Here is a 27130-nt window from a genome sequence, read left to right on the forward strand (position 1 = left end):
CGCTTCAGATGATCCAGAACGCGGTGCGCCTGGTCTACAACCAGCCAAAGGGTCACATGTCACACCGCTGCTCGTTGAGCTCCACTGGCTACCTGTTGCAGCCCAAAGCATCAAATATCTAATGCTGGCCTACAAAGTTGTCTCCGGTACTGCTCCTACCTACCTGAACACCCTGATTCAGACATATGCTACCTCATGACCGTTGCGCTCTTCCAATGAACGGCGCCTGGCTCTGCCCCCCGTTGGTCCAAGGCAATCCAGACTCTTTGCATTTCTTGTTCCTGTTGGTGGAACCACTACCAGTTCCAACCAGAGCAGGGGCGTCCCTCTCTACCTTTAAAAACCTCCTGAAGACCCAGCTCTTTAGAGAGCATCTTCTTTCCTAGCACCACACGATAATTCTACTGCTTAAAGAATCCTCACTAGTACTTATTGATGCACTAATGGCTCTTACTGCACTATACCCTGATTGTTTGCTTTTTTTCTTCCTGTGAGTCGCTTTGGATAAAAGCGTCTGCTAAATGACTAAATGTAAATGGATTCTTGTAAATAGATTAGCTTCACACAGACGTCTTCTAACTGTCACAGTACTTCCAGGTAACTCCAGACTGTCTTTGATCATCCTGGAGCTGATCATTGGCTGAGCCTTTACCATTCTGCTTATTCTTCCATCCATTTTGATGGTTGTCTTCTGTTTTCTGCCACGTGTCTCTGATCTCCAATGTTTTAAAATGGAGAGCAAAACCATTTTAGGTGAACAGCCTCTAATTGTTTGCACCTCTTTATAAGTTTTCCCCTCTCCTATCAACTTTTTAATCAAAGTACGCTGTTCTTCTGAACAATGTCTTGAACGATCCATTTTCCTCAGGCTTTCAAAGAGGAATGCATGTTCAACAAGTGCTGGCTTCATCCTTAAATAGAGGACACCTGATTCACACCTGTTCACAAAATTGATGACCTCACTGATTGAATGCCACACTGCTGTTTTTTTTAACACACCCCTTTCAACTAATTGCTCAATTGCACAGCCTGAAGAGCTGCATATCACCAATGCTGGGTCTGGTTGGTTTTCTGAGAATCTACTGCACCTACTGGTACCTTGTTTGCCATGTAGCAATAAAAAATATACTAAAAACCTGGAGTCACATTGGACTGCTATTATTTTGAACTCTACTATAATGTTTAGTAGGAGTAGTGCCCGATTCCAAACACAGCAACCACAACTCTAAATGCACACAACTACAACACAGCTATCAATCCAGCTATTGTTTACACAACACAAAAGTGTTCACACTTGTTTTTTAATGATGTGAAACCAACTGAACAGGCTTTATGCCAGTTCAGAGTACAGGTTGGTTGACTGACCATAGCAGCAATGAATGGCCAGAGGAGGACGAGTATTAGTACACCAGAGGGCGTTTCCCCCGTTGCCTGCCAAAGGAGAATGTTGGTTGTGGCTATGGACAAAGTCCTCTGGCCTGAGCACAAAGACCTGACGCTGAGGTACAATGAATCCCTCATCTCTTGAGGTATGTCGATAGCAAGTCTTTAGTCATTCAATGTCAATGTCAAACAAAGTCACTTCACACAGCCCCATCACATTTTCAAAGTTTAATAGTAAAAAGAATGAAAAAACACCTAAATGTTTTTGTTGTCACATACAGACCATGATTTGGCACAAAACCCCCCACAAGCCACTCCAATAAGCAAAGTCACAGAGGCACTTTCATCATGAGCAGGCCAACTGTGAGCCAGTGAAAACATTGTGGAGGCTGGAGATCAGAAACATCCATACATACCAGGGGCTTCAGCAACCATCTCAGCCTCCCAGAAACCTGGACTCTATCTAGGGAAGGCAACTAAAACCAGAAAGGAGAACATCTCTCCTGCTGTAGGGGAGTGTTGAGAGCGGGTGATGGTGGTGGTGGTGTTGGGTGGGTGGGGTCAGTCCAGAGATTCAGCTGAGGTGAACAGCATTGACTTTCCTTTGTGGGACTCAGCACGGACTGTCCACAATCATGTTTTATTGTTTTCTTTTATTTAGACAAAACCAAATAAAAGGCACATAAAACATTGCGCATATGTTTACATAATTACTCTCAATGGACATACATTTAAAAAAAAATGTAGGAATGTTTTACCTTTCTGCTAATCAGAAAGCCTAGCCTTCGTATATACAAAAATTACCATTGTTAATGTTCTAATACAAAAAGATTTATAAAAGGTTATTTCTTTCTTGCATGTCTGTCATAACTAACGTCCTCTGAACTAAATGGTTTGTACAAAGATATACATTCATTTGCCTTCACATCTGCCAAATTCATCATACAATTCACAGAAAATAAAAAATAACAGTAATCTTCCAAATTATTTGACCAAATGTTTTTCACATTAGGTTGGATTCAAATTTTAAAAAAAAATTAAACCTCATGGTTAAATGTCACTGATACATTAACATGACCATGACCCAAATAAAGATCTCAATTCATGTTTCAAGGTTGTTCCTGGAGCAGAATAACTTCACAATCATTAGGTGTAAAAAAAAAAAAAAAAAAAAAAAAAAAAAAAACTAACAGTTTTGTTGCCAGACCTGTTGGGGCCTCGGCTGTCTGAATTGATGAAGGCTTCCCTCACAAAACTATTTCATCACACAGCACATCTAGAGGAGGAAGCATCGACGTGTGGAAAAGTCTTGCAAAGAATTTCAGGCACACTTGTTTACGGCCACTGAAGAAGGACAAATGACACCACACACTTTCTTTCATCCTTTTTTTTAGTGTTTTGTTTACATAAAAAGTCACTAGCCTTCTAAAAATGGTTGTTGAAATCAAACCTACACTGGACAAACTCATTCATCCACATGCAACATTAGAAGAAAAAGTAAAGTAAAATAAAGATGGGAAAAGAATGAAATTCCAAGATCATAATGCCGTTCCATATTAGAGCATTTCCACTGGTGAATAGAGTTGGCATACATATAATGAAAATAATGGGCTTAACTGGGTTGCCAAATACACGTGGTGAACTGTAAAACACCAATGATGGTTTCATTCCAAAATTGGAATATAGCTCTAAGTACCACTCATCGGTAGTGTGCACATCCTACAGTATGCTGCAGGTGCTTCAGAGGCCCTTTACTACCAACAGGCTTCACTTCTGCAAACTAATTCACTTGTGTTCCTCAAAACACATTCCACCAGGGACCTGCGAGACGTTATAAGACTGCTGCTGTCACTGTTGAGGCTGGGACTACAAAAGAGACCTGATATGTTAATTTCATCCAGTCCATGGGCTAGATATGATTCACTTTTTCATCATGTTAACTAGCTTACAATTTAAGCTTCAGCATGCGTCCTCTGTAGGTTCATGCATAAAAGGAAGACCTTCATCTGTTAGGATGCTATTGTTTCTGAGATCAACATGTCTATAATCAGGAGCGTATTTATGACAGCTGAATGCATGCTGAACCATAACCCTAACCCAATTAGACCATAGAGGGGTACATCGGAATAAGGAATTTTTTTTAGACCTTTCAGACTTGATCTTGAGCCAGGACTAATTGGACCAGACAGCTTTGCTTTAGTCAACAGAATGGCAGAATGCAACAGTTTTGTTGTTGTACTATGAAGGACTGGTGATTTTTGCCCAAATTTATATAGTAAGTGCTGCCTTTCATGTTTGAATGACGAGGCTTGTGTTGGCCCGGTCACTGTTCACCTCTGTGGTTGCTGCTTCATAAAGTTCAGTTACTTCAGTCTTGATGAAGCTTAAACCAATACCACCCATTCTTAGTAATGACTTCACATGGATAGCATGTATGAAATTGGAATTATTGAATGCTACTTTTTCTCTGACATCCTGCTCTTTCAGCTACAACGGAAGAAAGTCTCCTTGTGATCTTAGCCTCATTTTCTAGTAAAGATAAATTGCCAGGAAAACAACAAATAATGAAATAACTAAAAATAACCGACATGGAGCTATGCAAGCGAGATCTACTGACAGAATTCAACTTAAAAGGATAAGGCTGGAGTTTTGTCCCTTTTATAATAACTGATTATTTTCCTCAACCAACAACTTTATCCTGCTGACAGATTGATAGTGTAGCTACAACAAGATATTGCTAACATTGTGCTACCCTTCCGTTTTTTAAAAACTACTAAAAATACAAAAAGAAACCGCTGGACCCGGTGACAAATAACATGCACCATGTGGGGCAGATTACATGCACTGGCAAGCAGCTAGTTTGACAATCCATGGGGAATAAACTACTCACTTCTTCATGTCAATGAAGAGGCATGATAACCAATTGAATGGTATGACTCCTTCATGGGAATTAAATTAACACCAGCCTTATCCTTAAGTTACTCTCTGCTCATTTCTCTCTTCCGCGAGATGGACGGCCACATCAGTGGTGATATAGTACTTGCATTGCTAGCCTATGGTAAGCAGAGAGATGTTCCCTCTCCCACAGGTAAAAGGCAATAAAATAGTGTTTCATATATACAAAAAAAAAATGGTCGGTGTGGAAATTATTGAACATGGATTAAAAAAGACTATTCTCAGTAACCTTCCTGAGTTTGACTGACAGTGATGGGATCCTATACCTGCTAAAGAAAACAACTGAACATACCATAGGTAAACTTTGGGACTGCTGTAGTAAAGAGTCTAATGAGCCACTAGTTAGCTTTTTTGACCTCTACATTTATCATAAGTCCTCAGTAATCAAAAGTTAAAAGTATTTGACCTTTGATAATACTGCCATTTTAGGGCAAATCAGAGGGGACATGCTTTCAGTATGAGACATTTCCTCTTTGCTGTACCTTTAACTGTCATATCCTAATATAAATACATACAAAAAATTCCCCAAACAGATGTCACAGATAAACTTGTATAGAGTATCCAGCAGTGATGACTGACTGGTTTCCAGCAATTTTAAAAAACAGACACTGATGGTTGATGGATCTCAACAACTTCTGAGCCATAGAAGGAATCCACAATATCACTCACCCTTCCCCGAAATGGAAGCTTTGTCTTTGTTATTAAACTTTAAAATACATAAACTATCAAATACTGATAAGTCCACTAAAATAACAGAAGAAAACAAAACAAAAAAAATTGCCTTAAGAGGAAGCATTTAAGAACAACTCTGGCAATGCGCTTCTTTTAAGCAGCCGTAAAAGTCTAAGGTATAGTATGGTATCATATATCACCCACATTTAAGTTGGACAGCCAGTTGAAGAAATCAATAAGGTGGTCACTTTTACATGCCCAACACTGTACTTCATCCAGGAAAAGGGTTTGCCTCTCCACAGCGCGTGTTCAATGCCAACACTACTGCAATGAGCTGGCTCACCATTAACTGTCAATGTAAAAACACACGACCCGCATTTGAAAAAGGGATCAATAAACATTAAATATGGGTGACAATGTAGCAGCTAATATTGTTATAACTGCCCAATAACTTTCAACCAAAGTGGGAAAAAAAATACTCTTTTGGTTTGAAAGTGTAATGAAACTTGTTCATGAGACAAACTGCCAGTAATGCAAACAATATAACATAAATATACACATCACATATGATTAAAATAATTATCATTGCAATTGCATAATGGGTATTGTAGGCTTCTAATAAAAAAAAATGTAACAGATAGGAGTCAGACCCTATCTGAGGTGCCAATTTCATAGCTGGGTTTCAAAAAGGAAAATGTTGTGTCCTATGGTGGTTTACATGCCGTTTAAAGGTTCCCCCCCTTATCTTTTAAAATATAGTATTTAGGGGGAAAACACTATACTAAGAAAATCTTTGGCATAAAATGGTCATTATTTACACACAATATGTGCACAAATGTCCCCCTTAAAACCCCCACCCATAACATGGGGTTAATAATGACAGCATGTGAAAGAATTACTGAGCGTGAAAGTTCATTTTTCACTTTGGAGATATTAGTTTCACAAATAATTTGAAATTTGGTAGGAACATTTGCTATCTTTTTAGGAGCTTTCAACTGTACGTCATGGTCTTGATCAGCAGATTGAACAGACAGAGTCCCCTTTAGATCACCTGTTATCACATGACAAGAATTGTAAAGCTAGATCACCCAATGAAACCTCTAGAATAGCTGGCAAAGACTGTGAAACATGGCTGAAAGGTTTAATTGATAAGACTATTAATTTATTTGATTTTTACCAAATCAGTTTTTCCGTTCATATGTGAGACTGACATGTCACTCGGAAACCCAACTGTCAGCTTTGACTAACTGAGTTAATAATTTGAGATTTGTCAGATTTTTTTTTTCCTTACTGTTAACACTGACATATCTCTCAATTTTGGTGCATTCGACCAGTGTGGGCAATGCTTAATGGTAATATTTGATGTACAGAACTTTTACACATCAATGTGATGAAGTACTATGATTTGTCAAGTAATTAATTCACTGGGTTAGTCAAAACAGAAACTTTGATCTCATATCAATAAAACGTTTCTCTTTCATGTTTTTAGAAATGTCCTATATGTCCAATATCTACAATGATAATATTAATAAAAAAAATACTATGATAGGCGAGTGTATCAATGTTACCCTTCCTCAAAATTGACCATTCATCTGACGGATCCTCCTCGGGGGGCAGCAAACATATCTTATATGAAATGTATGCTGATGCTCTGCAATGACTGACCGTAAGCAAAACAATCCTTTTTCTATCAAGATTAAGGGTATTTGAAATAAGTTTCTTCTATAAATACAAATAAAAACTGACAAATTATGCTTAACAATCCCTACTGCAAGTAACACGTTTTGGTTACCATCTATGTGGTTGAATTACATTAGTTTCAATGTTGAATTACATTTTCAAGTTTAGTACACTATCAATTCATCAAAAGGGCCATTTTACTAAGATTAGACAGACTTATCCATTATTAGGCAGTTAAAACATTATCAGCTCTTATGTAGACAAAAAAAAAAAAAAAGCTCTACCAAGGAGGAGAGGAAGGCAGAACTTGGGATAGAAAAGGCATGCTCTCCATGGGCCTCATGGCAATGTTGAGTGGCCCAGTGATATTCATGGGCATGGGAGAGGTGATAGCCACTGGGTGGGCGATATTCATGTGTCCCGTTGTAGGGATGTTGACGGAGGCCAGGTTCACGGGGCCAGTGATGGTGACGGGGTGCTGCAGGTTGACCGGTGATGTGATGTTGACCGTGCTGGTCGTGATGTTCATCTGAGCAGCGATGGTGACGGGGTTGCTGGAAACGCCTCCGCGGTTCACAGCTGAGGTGATGGCTGCCGAGTTGGTGACTGGTGTCGTAGTGGCGGAGTTGTTGTGCACATTGTTGGCATCTGTTATCAAACAGAGAGATGAGAGTAAATTTAGGGATGGTGAAGCTTGTAGAAATATACTACCCCTCCAAAACAGGGAAGTCAACAGCCCACTCAGCTCCTTGGCTGTTTAGCTGGGTCACTGAAAATGTCAATATATCATTAATGCATTATGTCAACTGTGGTAATAGATATATATATTGTTGAAGAGACCTACCTTTGTGAGAGTTGTCAATTAGGACTTGGAAGGAGTTATTTAAAATCTCTCCTACCGTCAACTCACCTGAGGGGTAAATTCAAAAAGCAGGATCAATAGACTAACCAGCTAACTGTCCATTGGTTTTCATTCAAAACGTTCACGTTAAACAGTTACACATTATTGAGGACATCTTAAGCTCTGTGTATGTAGGTTGGATGCACTCTACATTGCAGGACCGCCATTTGACCATGCCAGATGAGGTCAGAGCCAGTTCGTCAGCTTGTCTCTGAGGTGGCTGGCTCATTTCTGACAATTTTTGTCAAACATGTTTATTATTATTATTATTATTATTATTATTATAATAATTAGTAGATTTGAAAAGCGAGGGGATGAACAAGCTTATCAATCTGGTCAAAGAAGGGAGAGAAATGACAGTCGTGTAATACAAGATGACCTCTGATAAAGGGTCAGGTAGTGTGCATCCAGCTTAAGTGTTATGGTCCAGTTTGTGGCTAATTTAAATGATCTACTGATCCTGCTTTATGAAATCTAACCTTATATTAGCAGAACTCTACATCTTCAAAAAACAGAAGAACCTTAAATACGCCAGTCCTCAGAGAAACAAAATGATTCTGTACTTGAGTGACGTGGTACGTGAAGAAAAACTGGCCAGTTGTGTTTTGCAGAGGTTACAATTTCAGTGTTTAGGGGTTTTCTTCTACTAGCTACAGGATTACCTTTTCGTGGCCCTGAGTGGTTCCACTGCCAGTCACTTATGCCTATTCAGAAATACAGACACATATGGGGTTACAAGAGCACTGGTCATCGACGCCATCATTTGGGAGTCAGCTTCAACAGTTGGCATGAGTACATTGTGTGTATGTGGTTTGGAAATGGGGTGTTAAATATTAAACACTTTACGGTGAGCTTCGCAGTTCCTAGTGGCATCAGGAAGACAAAATGTCTGCTTCTTTTCTTTGATAGTTATCCTGAAAGTCAAGACTCCCAAACATTCGAATCCCTTTGAAAGGCATTTGAACGCTGAATGTACACTGAACTCCAGTATGCAGCTTCAGCAGTCATGAAGAAATTCTAACGGACACTTATTGTTGAGATTACTTTAGTCACTTCATAAAAAGGATGTTATACCACACACAAATCACAGAATGCAGGCACTTATATAGATTTGTTTACCTTAGCATGACATATTCATGACATCTCACACATCTTCTCCTTTTTAGGTGTATGCCAGTGATTTAGTATTGTATTTGCGTAAAGTAAGGGGATACACAAAAGACACAGAGAGAGAGGAGAATGGTCACAGATTTGCAACTCAGGTTTTCTGTCATAAATTTGTAGTCTCCAAGCCCATGTGACTTGATAAAGCTCTCCCAGAGTCAAACAAGGCGTTATTTTGTTCAGCACATACAAAGGAAAAAACACCTCAAATAAAACACCCAAAATTAAAATCAGGAATAGCTTCCCAGCCAGGCGTTTATGCTTATATCTATCTCCTACGATTGGCAAGAAACTATGGAATATGAATCGATAATTATTAAACATTTTCTATTACCATTCCAGAGAGAACGGATATTTATTAAAAGAAAAAAATAATAATTTTCAAAGGCAATAGAAAATAGAAAGGCTAGAAATTGCGACCATATATGCTTTACCGAGCTGCATCCAATTCAAAATTAGCTAGCTAGCTAACAGCTAACTGACTTTCATGTTCTGTCCTGCAGGCATGAAAAAGCAAGACTTTTCAAGAAAAGCCAAGAGCATCTTCCCATGGGCAAGCACTGCATCTCTGCAGACTAAACTCATTGCCCTGCAGAAAACTGTGGCTTCCTCCATAAAGTAGCCATCTTTCTTCTTATGTTCGATTTTAAACATCAGTGCGAGTCTGCATTCTCTGCAATGACTGTGGTGAAAAGCTCATATCGCAGCCACTAGACAAATTAACATTGAATTCAGTGTCTTTGTCTTGCAACCACACCTTTTGTGCCAAGGTTTAAGCAGCTAACTGAAGGCAGGTAGTGCCACTTCTCACACAAAACCGCTATGTTTTTTAGGTTAATTTTCTGTCCTTTAAGGTCAGTTTGTTAAACCTGTTTGTTCATGCTTGACACTTTGCTTAATAAGTTTGTTTAGGCATGGAAATTAGTCGAGAGAGAGAGAGAATGACATGCAGCAAAAAGCAGCTTGTCACAAACAAATCCAGTGACTGCTGCCAGGTCAGCTACCGTGTCATCTCATAGGTTTGCTACTTGTGCTGGTCATTTTACTCCTGACGTTAATAAATATGAGCCCTAATTTGAAATCACTTCCTGCATGCTTATTGATGGTATTTTTTATGTCTAGAGTCCAGTGCTTCACCCTCTTTAGACTTTTATTGGGCATACTTTCTCATAGTGATCAGCTTGGTGTTGATCTATGCTTATTAGGATCAACTGGCACATGCTTTCAACTTATGAGGAGACATGGATTCACCAGTAAAATAACACAGGTGCAAACAATTCAGTGATTTAAGAACCTTTTGTGGAACTGACTTTTCACAGCAGACTTTTTTTTTTTAGGAACCTTATAAAATTATGGCTTTCCTAAGTTATTTACCTTGACCTTCATGGAAAATGTCATGAGGCCACGTAAAGATGTCAAAATAGTACTTAGGAAAAGACTTCTTTCGATGCAAATGGAATCTGACTGCACTTACACCAAGTTACAACGTAATTATGCGCAAGTGAATGGTAAATGGTAAAAAGACAGCACTTAAATAGTTCTTTTATCCAAAGAGCTTTACATTCACCCGTTCACACACACATTCATACTGGTGGCCGAGGCTACCCTAAACGGTGCCACCTGCTACCATTGGGAATTCATTCACACACCGATGAACGCAGCATCGGGAGCCGTTTGGGGTTCAGTATCTTGCCCAAGGATACTTCGACATGTAGGCTGCCATGGTCAGGGATCGAACCATCGTCATCCGATCAGTTGACAACCAGTCTACCAACCGAGCCACAGGCGGAGTTATTTGACATGGGTCTGCCGTGGTGAAACTACAATGTTCAGAAGACTGACTTCTGAATATTGCACCCGGGCTGTGTGGACATTATTAAAAACCTAATTTATTCTCCCCCTGGCGTTCAGTCCCAGCTAGGCAAGAATCCTTGGCTTTCTTTTTACTTTTTTACCCTTTTATTTGTCTTTTTTATCTCTAACTCTGTTTTGGATTGAGTTTTTATTACTATTTTATTTTATTGTTTTACTGTTTTTAGTATTTTATTATTTTTATTTATACCCAGTTGTGTATGATTTATTCTATTTTAATAACTGTACAGCACTTTGGTCAACTGAGGTTGTTTTTAAATGTGCTCTATAAATAAACTTTGACTTTGACGGAGATACCGCAGATCCTCCTCCATCCTGAAAATTAACACTACTCTCCTCACTCACTGTTTAAAGTGCTTTATCAATGCATATTAAACTTTGCCATATCAATATTTTGTATTTGTAATTGTGAGAATTCAACTGTTTGTTCTGTTTCCTTATTATATTTTGCTTCTTTTTCTCAAACTGTTAACTAGTCTATCTTACCTTTATTTGCTGATGTTTGCTGCATTTGCTGCTGTAACACTGCAAATTTTCCCACTGTGGGATTAATCAAAGATCCTAAACATGGACAACCCCCCAAAATAATCTCTTGGAAGAGGTGGGAATTTCTAGTTTTTAGTGACACCAAGCATGTGATAGTAAGCTGGTGAGCGTTGTCTCAGATCTTTTGATCACAACTTGCGCTTACATTTATTGTTATCTATTGTTAATACTTAAATACTTCATAATAAGACATAGTTTGGACAACATATAGTTGGTTTATGGATTCTGAAAGCTCAGAATAATTTCAAAATAGTATAACATTCATATCTTCTTTAAATAGACATCTCCCATCATGATTTTTTGTCAATGCAAGAGTATCCCAGAGAGCCTGAAGAGGAAAGCCTGGGTTAACTAAGAAAGTTGATAACCACATTCGTGATAGCACTTATCTCAGATTGCAGTTGTTAGGATATCTTTTCCTTATTTTGCTTCACTAAGCCCAAGTATGTTGAACTTGCTTCGTGGTAGAGGGCTCTGGTCTACTCTCTGGAGTTTTAACTCAACCATTTTGAATAAACCAGCTATCAAAACAAAAATTAAAAACCTAACCCTAAAAAAAAATGATGCCATCTGTACTGTGGGACGCATTAAAGGCTGTGATTAGAGACAAAATAATAAACATTTCCTCCTATGAAAAGAAAATTAGGCAACAAACTGAAAATACTCCAAAAAGAACACTCAGAAACCCTAAAGATGAATCCAAACCCCAAAATATTGACCTGAAATAAGAAATAGGTGCAATAAATACACCTGAAATATATAAAAAAAATGTTTTAACAAAGCAACAATATTATGGAGATGGGGAAAATTGCTGAAGCTCTTATCATACAAGTTACAGCAAAGCAAGCAAACAGCAAGCAGACAGAACTATACACAAAATAAGAAACCCTGCAATACATGAAATAGAAACTGGTCCCAAGATAATTCAACATTACTTAAAAAAATATTCCAAAGCACTATATTCCCAATCACAAGGTCACACATCAACCAAATGATAAGTTAACATCTCAGTACAGAATGGTATAAAAAAGCAAGACCAATTAGTTCCGACTATTAAAGACGTTTAACTGGGTGCTGGAAAAGAAAACGACCACCTACAAATTGGAATGTGTCTTAAATATTTAATATAAACTGATGACCTCCATACTTTAATAGTTTTGGTAGAATTAATTCCAATCTTTTATACATAAGGTCCAGGTGGGTTTTAGTAGAGAAAGACAGACTTCGAGAAAGCACTCCATGATATTAGACGTTCCACAACAGAAACTGGATGTCAAAGGGTCTGAGTACCTATTCAGTCATTTGTCCACAGGGGGGCATTACAGAGCTTTGAAGCTGCACAGAATAAATATAGATTGGGAAAAGTTGAAATTTAGAGATACTTGCAGGTAAGGCATTATTTTAACCAAAATCTGAAAGAGGTTTTTAGAAAAAGGTGAATTAGTGTACCTGTAGGCATTTCTATCATTACTCGATTTCAAATACACATTATTTTTTCAAAGCATCAAAACCACTTTACAACTTGAAAGCTGATGATAGCAGATCAGTTAGGGCACTGACTGGAGAAACACCCAACAACGACTTTGAAACAGCAGTTTAGGCAGTGGTTGTCTGTAGCTAAGTTCTAATATACATTAAATTGGAAAACTCATTAGTATCATGACAAACATAAGATCAAATGTTCATGGCATTTGGGAAGTTTACAGATGTGTGGCTGGCATGTTGTCACAGTTCCAACTTGCATACTGATTAAATGCAAACTGAAAAAGTGAAGGAAGTAGTGAGGAGGTTTAGGAGACGTTTAGGGAGACTATAGCTTACCTTTATTGTTACATGGGTTGCTGAAGCTGGCCTGGCCATGTGTCTTGAGGTGACTTGTGATGTAGGCTGCACTAAGCATTTTGCCACAGATGTTGCAGGTCACTTTGCCTTCATGCCTGATCATGTGGGAGCGCAGACGGTCTTTGGTAGCGAAGGCGGAGGTACATGCCTAGGACAGAAAACCAGTTACCTTTTTTTTTCTCTTCACACAAGGAAACCAAATGTGTTATTCAAATGCTTATGACCTTTTTTTTCTTTCAAAAAAGTAAAGATATGTATTAATGCTTTCTGATATAGAAAAAAAAACATGGGAAAAGACTAGAGTGTCATTACCATAATGTGCAGATAGGTGGGCAACACCTTTGCTGCTTTTTCAAACACTGTCAAGTTTATGGGGATCATGAGTGATCAGCAATGTACTTTCTGCCACAAATGCTGGACTTGACAACTACAAGAAATTAGTATTGTTTATTTTAAGCTGCACTGTTCACAATACACAACTTGTCTTGTAATCAGGAGTATTGAAGTTGTGGTTTTTATACTACATGACTGACGGAGTGTTTAACACCACAACATCTTCTACCAGGAGGAAATACAGGTGAGTATTTATGATGATGAGCGGGACAACCCACAAGGAGAAGGGTCGACCCGTTGGTCAATCAGGCGGGTTTGAGGCTGATACAGACTGTTTGAGCTTACTTGACAATATCACTGGTTTGGGTGGGCGAGTCAGAAAGTGACAAAGCAGTGTTCTCAATTATGTTGATCGTCAAGTATCAATAACAACAAGTCTAAACTCATGAAATATGAAAGAAATATGCAGAGGAGATTCTTACCGTTACTTGGCACTTAAATGGCCTCTCTGAGGAATGGACATGCTTGACATGACAGCTTAGGTGATCAGGTCTGCAGGGTGAGATAAAGAGAAGGATGAAAATTAAACTCCCTTAGCTTTGGCTTAACTAGTAGCATCTCTTTCACAATTTTCAGTCATTAGGTTAACCCCGTCAGACTTGGTGGATAGTTACACAGTGGCATTTATTAGGCGTGTTTCCACTGAGTACTTTTTGGAAAGCGTCCGAGTGTTTTGGCTCCGCCCACTAGTTAGTTCCCCTCAGCCTGTTTCCATACAGGTACTTTTTGTAGTGGCTAACCAACGGAGTTGAAATGTGACAACTGACCGACGCGGCAAGTAGTGTTGCCAAACTTAGCATCTTTGTCGCTATATTTAGTAACAAAGATGCTAATCACGCATGCGCGAAGTTGCCACCTCAACCATATCCAATCAGCGTTGACTAGTTAGTGGCGGCTCAGAAAAGTACCTACCCGAGGTACTTTGAGTTCAAGTCTGTGCTCCAAATGTAAAATAGTCACTGAAGTTTTTGCAGCTTTTTGGTTGCAGGAGGTAAACAATGTTTTAAAGTTTTAATTCAAAAAGAAGAATTTCTCAGAGGGAGAAATCTAAACACTGACATCTGAGGTGCAACAGAACCGACTGAAAAATTTCAAAGGAAATCATTGCTGCGGTCAGCAGTGTAGTAGTGGACAATGAAATGGAATATTTCATTTATATAACCTTGACATGTATAGCCTATATAATGGGAACAATATGCAAGTAATATTATTAGAATGGAGATATGTTCATATTAGAACATTCATATAAAAACATATATCCAATTCTTTACATTAAGTAAGAATTCTGTCCCAGACAGAGGAGCGTGTGGTAGCGCTTATTGGAAATGCTTCTATTGAGGTAGAACTGATGGTGGAGGAGACACTGAAGCACCACAGGTGTCCGAGCCGGATAACAGTGGTGCATTAAATGTTAAGGGAGGTTTATTTACTTTTAAAATCTTTTATAGAAACATGCTTTGGCTTGTCACTATTAGAAAAAAAGTTTTATATGCTTCAGGCATTGACACAACAGTCTAACAATTCTCCCACTCAGATGTGGACTTCAAGCTGACTCATACTTGCATATATGAGTTGAGACCAGACATTGAAATTGATAACTGCTGTGCCTGGCATAGAAATGCATTTTTTGACTAACCTCCTTTGTGCCACACAAAAGATCAATAACTTCTTTCAACAAACCATGCTTACTTTGTTGTTGTTTACAGTAGACCTCATTTTTACAGTAAGATTTATCATCAAAAAAGGTTCCAGTAACCATCAGTTAAACCAATAGTTAGAGCTTACTTTCCTTGTAGGTATGTTATGCCCAGCTTTTGTAAACAAAAACCCAACTAAGCCAAGCAATAGTCTCTCCAAATCATATAATACCCCGTTCAGACCTGGCGTTACCATGCATCTTGGGTGATCTGATCGTAAGTGGACAACTCTTAATACGTCAGTCAATTGCTGACATTAGAATGCGTCTCCATGTGCGACTACAGTGACCACTTGTTATCACAAATGGTCACACTTGTGAAAACGAAAAACAATGGGCAATATTGTAGGATTTATATGAACATGTGTTCCCAAGTATCTGTAATTCCATGTACCTTTCAAAAGTTAAAGAAATGATGTACACATACCTGGAGAAGCCCTTCCCGCTCTACATAGAAAATAAACACATAGTAAACCTATCCTATCTGTTTGTGAGTTTCAGGCAGGGATGAGAGCAGGCAGGCGTCATATCTGTGCAGAATACTGCAACAAAAACACTGACACATAACCGATACTATGATACTTACTTAAAAAATACAAGTAGTGATTTTCAAATATTTGAATAGTCATTAAGTTAAAACAAAAATTTAATGGTTCATATGTTGCAAGTCAGTGAGGCATCCAGCAGAAAGTTGGGCGCTTCGAATAATTGTCAAATAGTTCCCAGTGAATATTGAATAGCATTTTGGCTTGAAATGCCCATTCCTAGTGGTTACATGGCATAAAGCAAGCACCTGGTGTTTACTTGCAGATCACTTAACTAATCTAACTGTCTGTCGAAAGTATGTCCTGAAGTCTTCCAGACGGCTGAACTGGGACTCAGCCGCCTGCTCGTCTGTTAACGGTTAACAGAGTTAGGAGCAATAATTGCAAGATCATGTTGAGAGACTCTTAAGTCCTTTAACATGCTTTTTTTTTTTTTTTTTGAAAAGTAAATGTCCTAGTAATGAAGGGAGATCCAGCTCTTTTCAAAGATTCTGTCTGCGCATATTTCTATGAATAATAATAAATTATACATATAATAAATACTAATAATAATACTAAAATAGATATGATCAAAATCAGATCTCCTTTTGCAACAGCCACTATAAAAAAAAAGTGTGTGTGATAGTAAAAAGTTGCACACCAGTGCGATTGACTGAATTTAATTCAGTGGTGGAGAAAATCATGCATCAGCTGCTGCTAGGCCTGTCACTAAAATGTTGGCAACAGTCTTAAAGAAACGAAAAAAACAATGAGCAATATTATATGATGTATATGAACATGTGTTTTCAAGTATCTGTATTTCCATGTACCTCTCAAAAGTTTAAGACAACATCATACAAGACATCTACACAATGGAAAAAGTGACTTTTCATCTAAAGTTACAAATGGACTCATTTTACAAAACCTGGTCAAAATGGACAGAATATGTTAAGCCTACAAGTGCTGATTTTATATAAAACTGTCATTTAACTAACAACGACTGCTGCAAAGAATGATGATAGGAGAAAATGATGCTGTGTGATATTGGTACCCCCCACCCCAACTGTTCTTGTTCTTTGTTCTGTATAAAATGTTTAAAAAATTCCTCAATAAAAAGTGAATAAAAAAAACAAAACAAGTTTAAGACATTTTGTTGTCATACCTGGAGAAGCCCTTCCCGCAGACGGAGCAGATGTAAGGCTTGTGAACTCCGCCATCATGGGAGCGGACATGGTATGTCATACGATCCTTCCTCTTGAACCTCTGCTGGCAGATGGGACACTCGAATGGCTTCTCATCAGAGTGCGACAGCTTGTGGCGGTTCAAGTGATACACATCTCTGAAGGCCTTACCACACATGTCACAACCGTGATTCTTTTTCACTGGTTTGGGGGGCTTCTTAGGGATGCTTTGCTGCTGTTGGTGTTGCATTGGCGTCATGATGCTGGCGCCTGTGGATGTTGACGTGGTGGCTGTAGTCAGGATACCAGCTACAGTAGTAATGTATGACGGGTTTCCACTATTTTCACGTGGTACAGTGGATATAAGGGGCACCATGGTGGGGGCTGTTTGCGTTTTCTTAGGCCGCGAAACCATCTTAATGCCAGTGTGGCAAGACTCGTGCCGCCGGAGGTGGTAGCTGTCCCGGAAAGCTTTGTTGCAGTAGCCACAGATGAAGGGTGTCTTTGATTTGGGCTCCTTTTTGACCACAGTAACTGGAGACCCTCCACCCCCAGTCCCACTAGCCACATTGTCTTTGAGAAGTTCTGCAGCACTGACAGGGGGTTTCTGGTCTAAGGGAATGGGCAGCACTGGTTTCTGATCAGGTGGCTCTGTGCCAGAACTTAGCAAAGGCAAGAGGCTGTTCCCGGCTACTTGGTGCTGGTGATGCAGAGCTTCATTGGCCTGCTGTAATGAGAAAGACAGAGCCATGTAAAATGATGTCAATGTACATCCTCAAAACCACATATGAAGCAAAGGACCAATAAAGAGGGAAAGTGACAGTGTTTCTGATCCAGAGGATGCATTGGCCATCACAACGCGTACATTTCAGTATCTTGGCATCAACATACTCCTCACTCCACAGATGTACATCACCTTTCATTTTACGTTTTATTATTTTTCAAGTGAAAGTATTATACTGTATAATTGGCAAAGGAGACAGACAGAAGTGTCTATAGTGTTTTATGAGGGGAAAGTAACCTCCTGAACATACTCCTGAAGCAAGTCCATTTCCACCTTGCAAGTTGGGGCTGCAGGTTAAAATGGACCACATTTAAGGAAAAGGTGTACTGCTTTTTATTAGATTGTACCCGTGTACCTGAAACAGTAACTCTATACATTGTTGTACATCTTTAATCATTAGGAGTTTCTAAACACTAAACATGACAGACACACTTTCCCCTTAATTTTAACAAATAGAATATTAATCTTTATGTGACAGTAGGGATGTGCTATATGATATTGTCAAAATGGCATAAAACGTCAATCATATACAGTGCATAACAAATTTATTAGACCACCGGTTTATGCCACAACTGTCCTAAATTAACAGCATTAGTAATTACCAAAATCATGTTTATGTTCCTGTAATGGTTAATACACCAGTATGTATAAGCTCTTTAACCAAAATTATATTTTTAATGTTAATATATAATTATTGTTATCTATGAATTTTCAAATTTACTGTTTTTACAAAAAAGTAATAGTAAAGCACATATTTCTTGACTAAGATGTCAAATTATAGTTTTTTACTTGCATTCCTGAACAGAAAAATGAGTTTTAGTGGTTGAATGTTCTGCTTAATTAATTTCCTACTTTAAATTTCATGTCATTTAGCTAACGCTTTTGTCCAAAGTGACTTAGACCACAGGAGTCAAGTAATAAATAACAATAACATTTTTGTTTTAAAAAAGTTTTTGAAAGATTTCTAAAATATCCATGTTTCGTTTTTTATGACAGTTGGTCTAATACATCTGTTAAGCACTGCATCTATTTTCTATATTGGTGTTGAAAAAGGAGCAGCAAAACCGCGCTTTGTGGCAACAATTACTGCATTTGGACGATGCTAGACATTCTTATCCATCGACGCTGTTTTTCCAACAGACTCGGATTTAGTCCAACCAAACAGAAGAGCTCTTACCAAAACAGGGGGACACTTCTGTTGTTTAAAAAAAGATATAGGCTAGGCCTATTTTCATTAATATTTTTATCTGTAATCGTATTTTGCACTCAAGTTCTCAAATAAGAAAATACTCAAGTACATTTCTTTTGTCAAATATTTAATTCACACGGGAGTACATAAAAATATGCTTTACCGTGTGATTATTTGATAAAGACCATTTATTTGCTGAATTACCAGAAACCATGCTATATTGTGATATATATCGTTATCGAATTATGAAAATACCCATATTGGGATTGCAGATTATGGCCATATCGCATCTTTTTGACACAAGCCAAAAATCTTACAGACAAGCAGATTTTTTTAGCTTCCAAAATAATACATTTCCTTTTTGTGATACACATTCATTTCACTCAGATAAGCATGTACAAACACATCTGGAAGTGTGTGTGTGTGCACATGTGTGTCCATGTGTGAAGCCCAACACAATCAGCAGAGCCTGCAGCAAGCCTGTTACTGAGACAAAAACAGTAGAGAATCTCAGCAGTTTTTTTATAATGTGACCATTTTGGTCAGTGTGGCATAGCTTTCCAAAATGTACTTGCCAAATGAAAAATCTACCTGTAATGCTTGACAGGTGATAATTTAGAATCCTGACAGAGAAAAAATATTTGTAAAAATGTGCTGCTCATATAAGTAAAGCAATGATAGGCACATAAAATGTTACCAGACTGCAGTTTTAATAAAAAATGGAGGGAAGGCATCTTAAATCTGCAGCTGCTGGCAGGCATTGTCCAATTGGTCATGGCAGATCTCCAATGAGATAGAACAGATGGAAGGTGGGGGCTTGTATGAATATTTTGGCCAGGGAAAAAGCAGAGATTCACACTGTAACCATCAACCTTTTAACAGGTCAACCAAGAGACATGGCAATTGAGAGTCTTGTTCTTTTCTGTAATCACCATCGGGCAGGGTTAAAGTCCTGACCCATGGCTTTTCAGGTTTAGCCAAGCATCCCAACCTGGTCAGCCAGAGGGGGGTTGTAGTCTTTCTCAGCAACAACAGGGACAGCAGCCTGCTGTTCCATTACACTGCTCTGATGATTTTGATACAAATCTTTTGTGAGGGGTGAGGTCCCTTCCACGATAAACAATACTTAAAAGTATGTGAATTTATAAATAAGAGTAAACATACAACTCAACAAGTCAGGGTTTTTTTCTTAGTAAAAGGGGGGTAAAGAGTCACAGTGACAGAGTCCCATTTGACAGAATGTTGTATTGGAAAATCTGTTTCTGAGCAATGCCGTATTATACTGCCTTTCAAATATCTCTATACAAACACTGAATGACAACAGTTCTGATTTAAAACCAAATTTGATTTGCTTAAGATATATTTTAAGGACTTCTCAGTATATTTGCTATTAATGACATATCTATTTACATAGAGGTATACAAAGTAACAATTGTGGGAAACTCCAAACCCCATCATAACAACACTTAGAGAACAATAAGTAGAGGTCATTTAAACACTGCCTCATTAGATGCTTCATCACATGAGGTGAACCAAGTGGGCCGTGAATATTAAGCCACCTAACAGTCTCCTGGGGGTCGTTCCATCGTTGCAGCTAATGAAAACAGGTCTTAATTGAAAAAGCCTGGTTAGAATTAACATCAACTTTCAGTTAAGGCTTAAACTGTTCCACTAACACAATTCAGCCGTGTCTTGTCAACGTTAAGTCAAACCAGGCTTATTCAAGCTGGTATTGTGTGTGAGCACGGAGCATGTCAGCAGCCCAGATCAGTCAATTGTGGAACAGCCAACATGTTGTCGCTAAAACGACTGAAAAGCAGAGCAGCAGGTTTTTTTTCTCGGCTGCCCAGCGAACAAATAAAGCTGCGTAAAAATTGATGGAGTACAAAAAAAAAAAAAAAAAACATTTATAACTACATTTAAAAGTATGCAGAGCTTTCAAATAAAGGGTTCACTCCAAAAAAAAAGTTGCATGAATTAAAAAAATAATAACTAAAAGATGTATGTAAATTCATGCCTCGTCATGTTGTGAGAAAAATAGGTGGAAACGGACATGACAAAAGTGATCTGAGTGCTGAAAAAAATATGACGGAACTGTCTTTTGGGATTTTGCTTCTGCTCGTCTAAAATTATTTGACACACAGCTATAGTAAGCTCGTCAGTTAGCCTGCCATGGAGCAGGCTAGTTCTGTGGTGTAAGTTACCATGGTTACTGAGCAGGGAACCCATAAGCTACATTAATGGAAGAGATCTCTCGCTTAAATTAGCTCATCAACATAAGCCAGGATTTTGTATTTTATTCTGTATTTGCCTTGATCAAACACCGGCTGGTCTTCTACACACCAATTCCAGATGTTCTGGGCATGTCTGCCATTAAACAAAACTGTCACAAATGCTAACCACTATCTGCAACTCTCCATAAGTACGACAAATACCATAGCAATTGAAGCTATCAAATCAACTACGGGGTGCGTCTATTGATTTTGAACCTTTGCCTTGCTGGAATAACAGTCTGAAGTGTAAAATCATAAAATTTCAATTCCAGATTTCACTGGCAAAAGGGAATGGGTTATAATCGTATCTTTTATAACAGTCCTATTTTTAACGATTGTAATTTACCCCACTAAACGCATCACCACAAGCAAAATTATAAGATAATCACATTAAATAAACACCAGCCTGTTAACCAAAATTATGTGAAAAGTAATAGTCAGAGGTGCCAGGTCCTGTCAAGCTGCAAGACTGTGTATGTTTGGAAAGAAGTAACCAACAAGTTTCAGAGAGTACTGCAGTAAGAAGCACACAAGTTCATTCTGCTTCCATGTCAGTCATAGTGAGGTAAGGCTAGATGTTATGTGTCGTTCAGGTGACATCACTGAATCAATTCAGGAATAATAATTAGTACAGAGTCCTCTAACAATTTAGGTTCAGTCACTCTAGTGAAGGTTTTTCTTTTTTACAAAATCAAAATCAGTTAGAACTTGAATCACACATCTCAGCCTGACACCCAACACTGATGATAATTTAAAGCAAATTTGAATTTAGATTAAACACGGTCGACCATAAAGTTGGAATAAAGTATTTTTTACCCCTTTCCATGAAATGATTGTGACAATGTCATTTATTACTGACAGATAAAGTAATAATATAAAGTAATCAATCTCTGCCGAACATATTACATGAAAATTAAGCAACACTTAACAGAGGACTGTGTCTGAAGTGTGAAGAAGTGATGTTTATGTGACTGACTTTTTGGGCAACCGTGTCATTTTAATTTCTTCTTCAGGAAAATAAGGATGTATGCATTCTGTAGGGAGAGTGTAGACGTCAGTATTTTGCCTGCCAAGGAGAACACTCTCTCTGCTAGGAAAAGAGGTGCCAGGCACAGTAACGCATCATCTGGCCACCATGGCAATGTGACGGTATTTACAGTTGTTGCTTTTCCACCACTGCCTACACACTAACAGTTTTGCCATTTCTTCCAACATTGTTGTGGCTAACAGGGAAGCCAAAATGGTCCCATACATGCAATTTACATGATGACGGAGGCTTCTCAAGCTCGTCAGGATTCACCGTGCAGCATTCACGTGTTCACACACAACCCCCCCCTATATTCAGATCTAGTAAAACTATATTTAAATCTCAGTAAAACTATATTCAAATCTAGTAAAACTATATTTAAATCTCTGCAATTGATCCGTGGTTCATATGTGTGATGAACCGTGGGGGGTGGTCCGTGCAGATCACGGATAATCTGTGACACGTAGCACCCCTACAATGGATACAAAAATTTCTAAATTTGATAGCTTGTTCTTGATTGACAGTTCCTGACAGTTATATGAACAGGATTTTCATTTATTCAGCTTGGTGTTGTTTATCACTGTATAGAATAACTTTGTATTGTGTAATTCATGCAGACTTTTATTTATAATATATTATAATAGCACATCATTAAGTTCTATTTTTGTTTCCTCATTTATTGTAACAACATCCTAAGGGATATTAGACCACCAGAAATGTGTGGTGGACTCATTCATCACTGTAACCGTTCATGTTCTTTCTGGACAATCTGTGGAGATCGCAAATTCTATCATACAACCAACAATTAAAGGTTCAATCATTCATTCATCTTCAGTGAGGTCACCAGTTTGGGATTCAGTGAAACAACAGCTCTTTGATACATTACAAGGCAAGTAATATCTTAAACAACCACATTAAAAAATAATCAACAAATTATCACCCAATGCAATCTCTTCAAGTAATCTCTCTGTAAATCAAGTTTGGGTAGACCTATAGTGGATGAATTGTGACAGTCAAATAATTTGATCTTCAAATGGTCATTGAATATTAGTTTTTAACACCCACAAAATGACCATAGGACCCTTTTACTGGCAACAGGCTGATGTTGAGTAAAAGTGTATTTTCCTAAATCTCATATGTAAGCTAGGCAGACATTTCCCCTGCTCATTACTGTTCACAAATGTTCCCAAGAGCCTATCTGGGGCTTTGCAAGCTGCACACAAAAAAATGCTGCACGTGTGCAAGCAAAGAAATTTTCTATTTCACCTCCACTGCTACAACTCCATCCTAGGGGAAACACTGACAACCCAAGAAGACCCTCAGTCGTCTGTGTTAATATTCAGGTCACCAATCAAAGTTAATCCTAAAATGACAATTTATTAACTGTCATTATTATGAGATCATTTCTCAAAAGAAAACTCCAAGGAACAGGGGAAAGTATGATTACCATCAAAAGGTTTAAGTCTTCCAGGAAAAGGCAACCGAATTGCAACATGATTCACAATATTAAAATTATGTGCCAATAGAATTGTGTTGAAATCTGACAAATGCAAAAACAAACCACAAAACGTTAAATATACATTTTGCGGTCTGTTGGTACAAGATACTACAAGATAAGCTTTTGAAGTGCAATGTACTATTGTCATTAAGTAGCAATTGCAGAAACCATTTGCAATAGCTGTCTTCAAGCAGCTACACAAGGGTTCGGACTTAAAACAAAAACTCTATTAACACAAATAACAAGTTACTGACCGAATTCAAAATTATCTGAGGTTGTCCTCTTCAAAACTCCACGTATTCTTACGTAGATGAACTATTGAGCACTACTGTATTAAGGAAAAGTATCCACTCCTGGAATACTTTACAGAGTGTAACTTGGATATCCATTATGCTTCAAGGCCCTAAATGTAACATTATGTGTGTCCAACTAAAGGCTGACTTCCCACCATTTAGAAATGTTCGTAAAACAAGTTGCACATGCCATACCAGGTCTTGTGTTATTTTTTAACAAAAGGCCACATCAAACTTGCAAGTTTACGTGGTGCCAGGCGTAAAATGTTGGGTCAAGGGAGGCCTAAGGTTAACGAAAACACCGGACTATTAGTTTTATATGGAATGACTATTCAGCATTCAACAGCAGAGAGTTGTATGAAAGCAATTGACTGTCCAAAAACATTTGTAATTTGTAATTTATGGGCCTATTTAGCCTTGCAATACTTCTAGTTTTCATACCATGTCTTCTGTTTTTTTTTTAACAAAAGGCCACCTCAAACTTGCAAGTTTACGAGGTGCCAGACGTACAGTGTCAGGTCAGAGGTGGCCTAAGGTTAACAAAAACATTGTTCTTGTTTGCAATCCATGGCTCCAGATTTGTGTATAAAAGTATGTTTGATATCTTCAGTGAGGTTTTGTCGCTGCTGTCTGCGTGCTAGATAACCTCCAATTAACAGTGTTAGCGTTAGCCAATTTCTCGTTAAAAGCCTGGAGTCTGATGTAACCATAACGTTATTTAAAACGACTCAGTTACCTAGGTTCAGAAGTCAAAGTCACAATAAATCAGTTATCGTAGTATGTTTTGTTGCAAGTGATACTGTGGTGCATACGAGAAAATTACTCTCTTTTTCTATCTACAAAAGAGTAAACTTCAGGAACTCCCATAGAAATCAGGAATATAGATGATAAAGGTAGAGGCAAATATAGCTTTCATTTATGAAAAATTATGAATTACTTACTAGAATGTTTCTTAGGAAAACATATCTCCCTAAATCAGTGACTTCTAATGTATAGGCCTATTTAACTTTGCAATACTTAAAGTTTTCTGCTGCAACTAACACATATTCACTTTATGAATTAATCCGCAGATTTAATAGCTATTAGAAGTATTTTCCATATCCTGCTGACAGACAAACAAACACACAAACAAAGTGAACCAAATTCAGTTGACTTTTTTAGGACGTCTGGATTTTACTAAAAATCTGACTTAACATTATTCCTGTACAATTACAAACAGTTTCCAAGAGACACTGATGTCAGACAAAATAAAACAAAATAAATACAGTTGTTCATGTTTCTGCTGCAAGTCACACATATTCACTTTATCAAATAATCTGTGTTATAAAAGTAAGTTTGATAGCCTCAGTGTGGTTTAGTCGCTGCTGTCCGCGTGCTAGAAACCCTCCAATTTACAGTGTTAGCGTTAGCCAATTTCTCGTTAAAAGCCTCGAGTCTGATGTAACGTTAACGTTCATTAAAACGACTCAGTTACCTTCATAAGTTCATAAGTCAAAGTCACAATAAACCAGTTATCGTTCTTTGATTTGTTGTGAGTGATACTGTGGTGCAGACGAGAAAAGTACTCTGGTTAGCTTACCAATTAGCCAATTAGCTTAGCATGCCGAAAAGCAATAGCAATAGCTTGACCTACTAGCCAGCTTGCTAACGCGCGCGCATCGTTAGCAATTGCCTAAAAACGGCTTTACTGTGTTTTTTTGGGGCAACCCTTGCAATGTGGTGTGATATAAAACTCGAGCCATGTAACCAACACAAAGGAGGCGTCATTGGAGTCTCCTTGTAGCTCAGACACAGCCGGAGGTCTCGGGTTTGAAAAACTGGTTAGCAGCTGCTAGTGCAGCCCACACAGCGGAGCTAGCTAGCAGGCTAACGCTGCTAACACCTTTGTTTTGCTTGCCTAACTCTAATTCATTTCATAAGAGTGATATGAAATATCTGGATAACAGTATTTACGTTTCAATTTAAAAATCGGATGTGCTATTTCCCAGACTTGTGTTGAACTGTGTCACTTACTTGGAATAAAAACGTACTCCAGCTCGGTTCCATTGCAACACTTAGGCTAAAATATGTAGGAAGCCTGCAAGGAATCTACAACAAAGCAGCTAAACATGGCAGCGACAACTTCCTGTAACCCCCGGGGCTCATTTATATCCAGTCTATGGGCCGACACACACTCACTGCACTTCTTTAGGACGTCTGGGTTTTACTGAAAATTTGACTTAACATCAATCCTGCCCAGTTACAGTTTCCGAGAGACAATGATGTCAGACAAAATAAAAAAAAAAAAAAAAAAAATACTGTTGTTCATGTAAAAACATAGTCGATAATAAACACTAAATATAACCCAATGAATGACGTTAGCATGTCGTATCATAACATAAAAATAGCAATAATATAAATAGAAAAAAAGAAAATAATGTTTTGTACTGAAATGAAGTATCAAAATTATATTGTTAGCTGCTGCTGGGTACCTGAATTTCTCCATGGGGATGAATAAAGTATGTATGTATGTATGTATGTATGTATCTATCTGTCTGTCTGTCTGTCTGTCTAGAAAAGAGTAAACTTCAGGAACTCCTGAAGGATATAGATTATAAAGGTAGAGGCAAATAGGCTATAGCTTTCATATATGAAAAATTATGAATTACTTAGAATGTTTCTTGGGAAAATATATCTCCCTATATCAGTGACTTTTAATTATATTGTTAGCAGCTGCTGGATACCTGAATGTCTCCATGGGGATGAATAAAGTATCTATTTATCTATCTATCTATCTATCTATCTATCTATCTATCTATTTATCTATCTATCTATCTATCTATCTATCTATCTGTCTATCTGTCTATCTATCTATCTATCTATCTATCTATCTATCTATCTGTCTGTCTGTCTGTCTGTCTGTCTGTCAGCCAATATAGCTTTCATTTAAGGAAAAATATGAATTACTTAGAATGTTTCTTAGAAAAAACATATCTCCCTATATCAGTGACTTTTAATGTATAGGCCTATTTAACCTTGCAATACTTCCAGTTTTCTACTGCAACTAACACATATTCACTTTATGAATTAATCTGCTGATTTAATAGCTATTGGAAGTAGTTTTCCATATCCTGCTGACAGACAAACAAACACACAAACTAAGTGAACCAAAAACATGCCCACCTTTAATATAATATTAATAATACACATTATTTCTACAATAATTTTCAACAAAGTTACTAAGTGATTTGAACTAAGATTAAAACATTTCAGGACTG

At 37.9% G+C, this 27130-nt stretch overlaps 1 protein-coding gene across 3 annotated transcripts; it reads right to left on the reverse strand.

Moving 5' to 3' along the window:
- Positions 1–1598: 1598 nt before the first annotated feature.
- On the reverse strand, positions 1599–26143 carry LOC131969737 (vascular endothelial zinc finger 1-like). Of its 3 annotated transcripts, XM_059330913.1 has the most exons (7): positions 25887–26143; positions 16791–17536; positions 13831–13900; positions 12995–13163; positions 8254–8295; positions 7535–7600; positions 1599–7338 (listed from the first exon to the last, which is right to left on the reverse strand). In XM_059330913.1, exons 1-7 carry the CDS (start codon positions 25917–25919, stop codon positions 6971–6973), a joined length of 1494 nt encoding a protein of 497 aa, XP_059186896.1. In that variant the 5' UTR covers positions 25920–26143; the 3' UTR covers positions 1599–6970. The 3 variants fall into 3 exon arrangements, with proteins under 3 accessions (XP_059186896.1, XP_059186897.1, XP_059186898.1); XM_059330914.1 differs by lacking the exon at positions 7535–7600; XM_059330915.1 differs by lacking the exons at positions 7535–7600; positions 8254–8295.
- Positions 26144–27130: the final 987 nt, after the last annotated feature.

Source organism: Centropristis striata, chromosome 4, assembly GCF_030273125.1.
Source record: "Centropristis striata isolate RG_2023a ecotype Rhode Island chromosome 4, C.striata_1.0, whole genome shotgun sequence".
In the NCBI taxonomy this organism is placed as follows: domain Eukaryota; kingdom Metazoa; phylum Chordata; class Actinopteri; order Perciformes; family Serranidae; genus Centropristis; species Centropristis striata.

Excerpts from the sequence above, each read along its gene's own strand:
- LOC131969737 (XM_059330913.1), bottom strand. The coding sequence starts at position 25,919 with ATGGAACCGAGCTGGAGTACGTTTTTATTCCAA. Across the intron at positions 17,537-25,886 it reads GGAGTACGTTTTTATTCCAA|CAGGCCAATGAAGCTCTGCA; the intron begins GTAAGTGACACA and ends TTCTCATTACAG. Across the intron at positions 13,164-13,830 it reads CATTTAAGTGCCAAGTAACG|GCATGTACCTCCGCCTTCGC; the intron begins GTAAGAATCTCC and ends TTTCTGTCCTAG.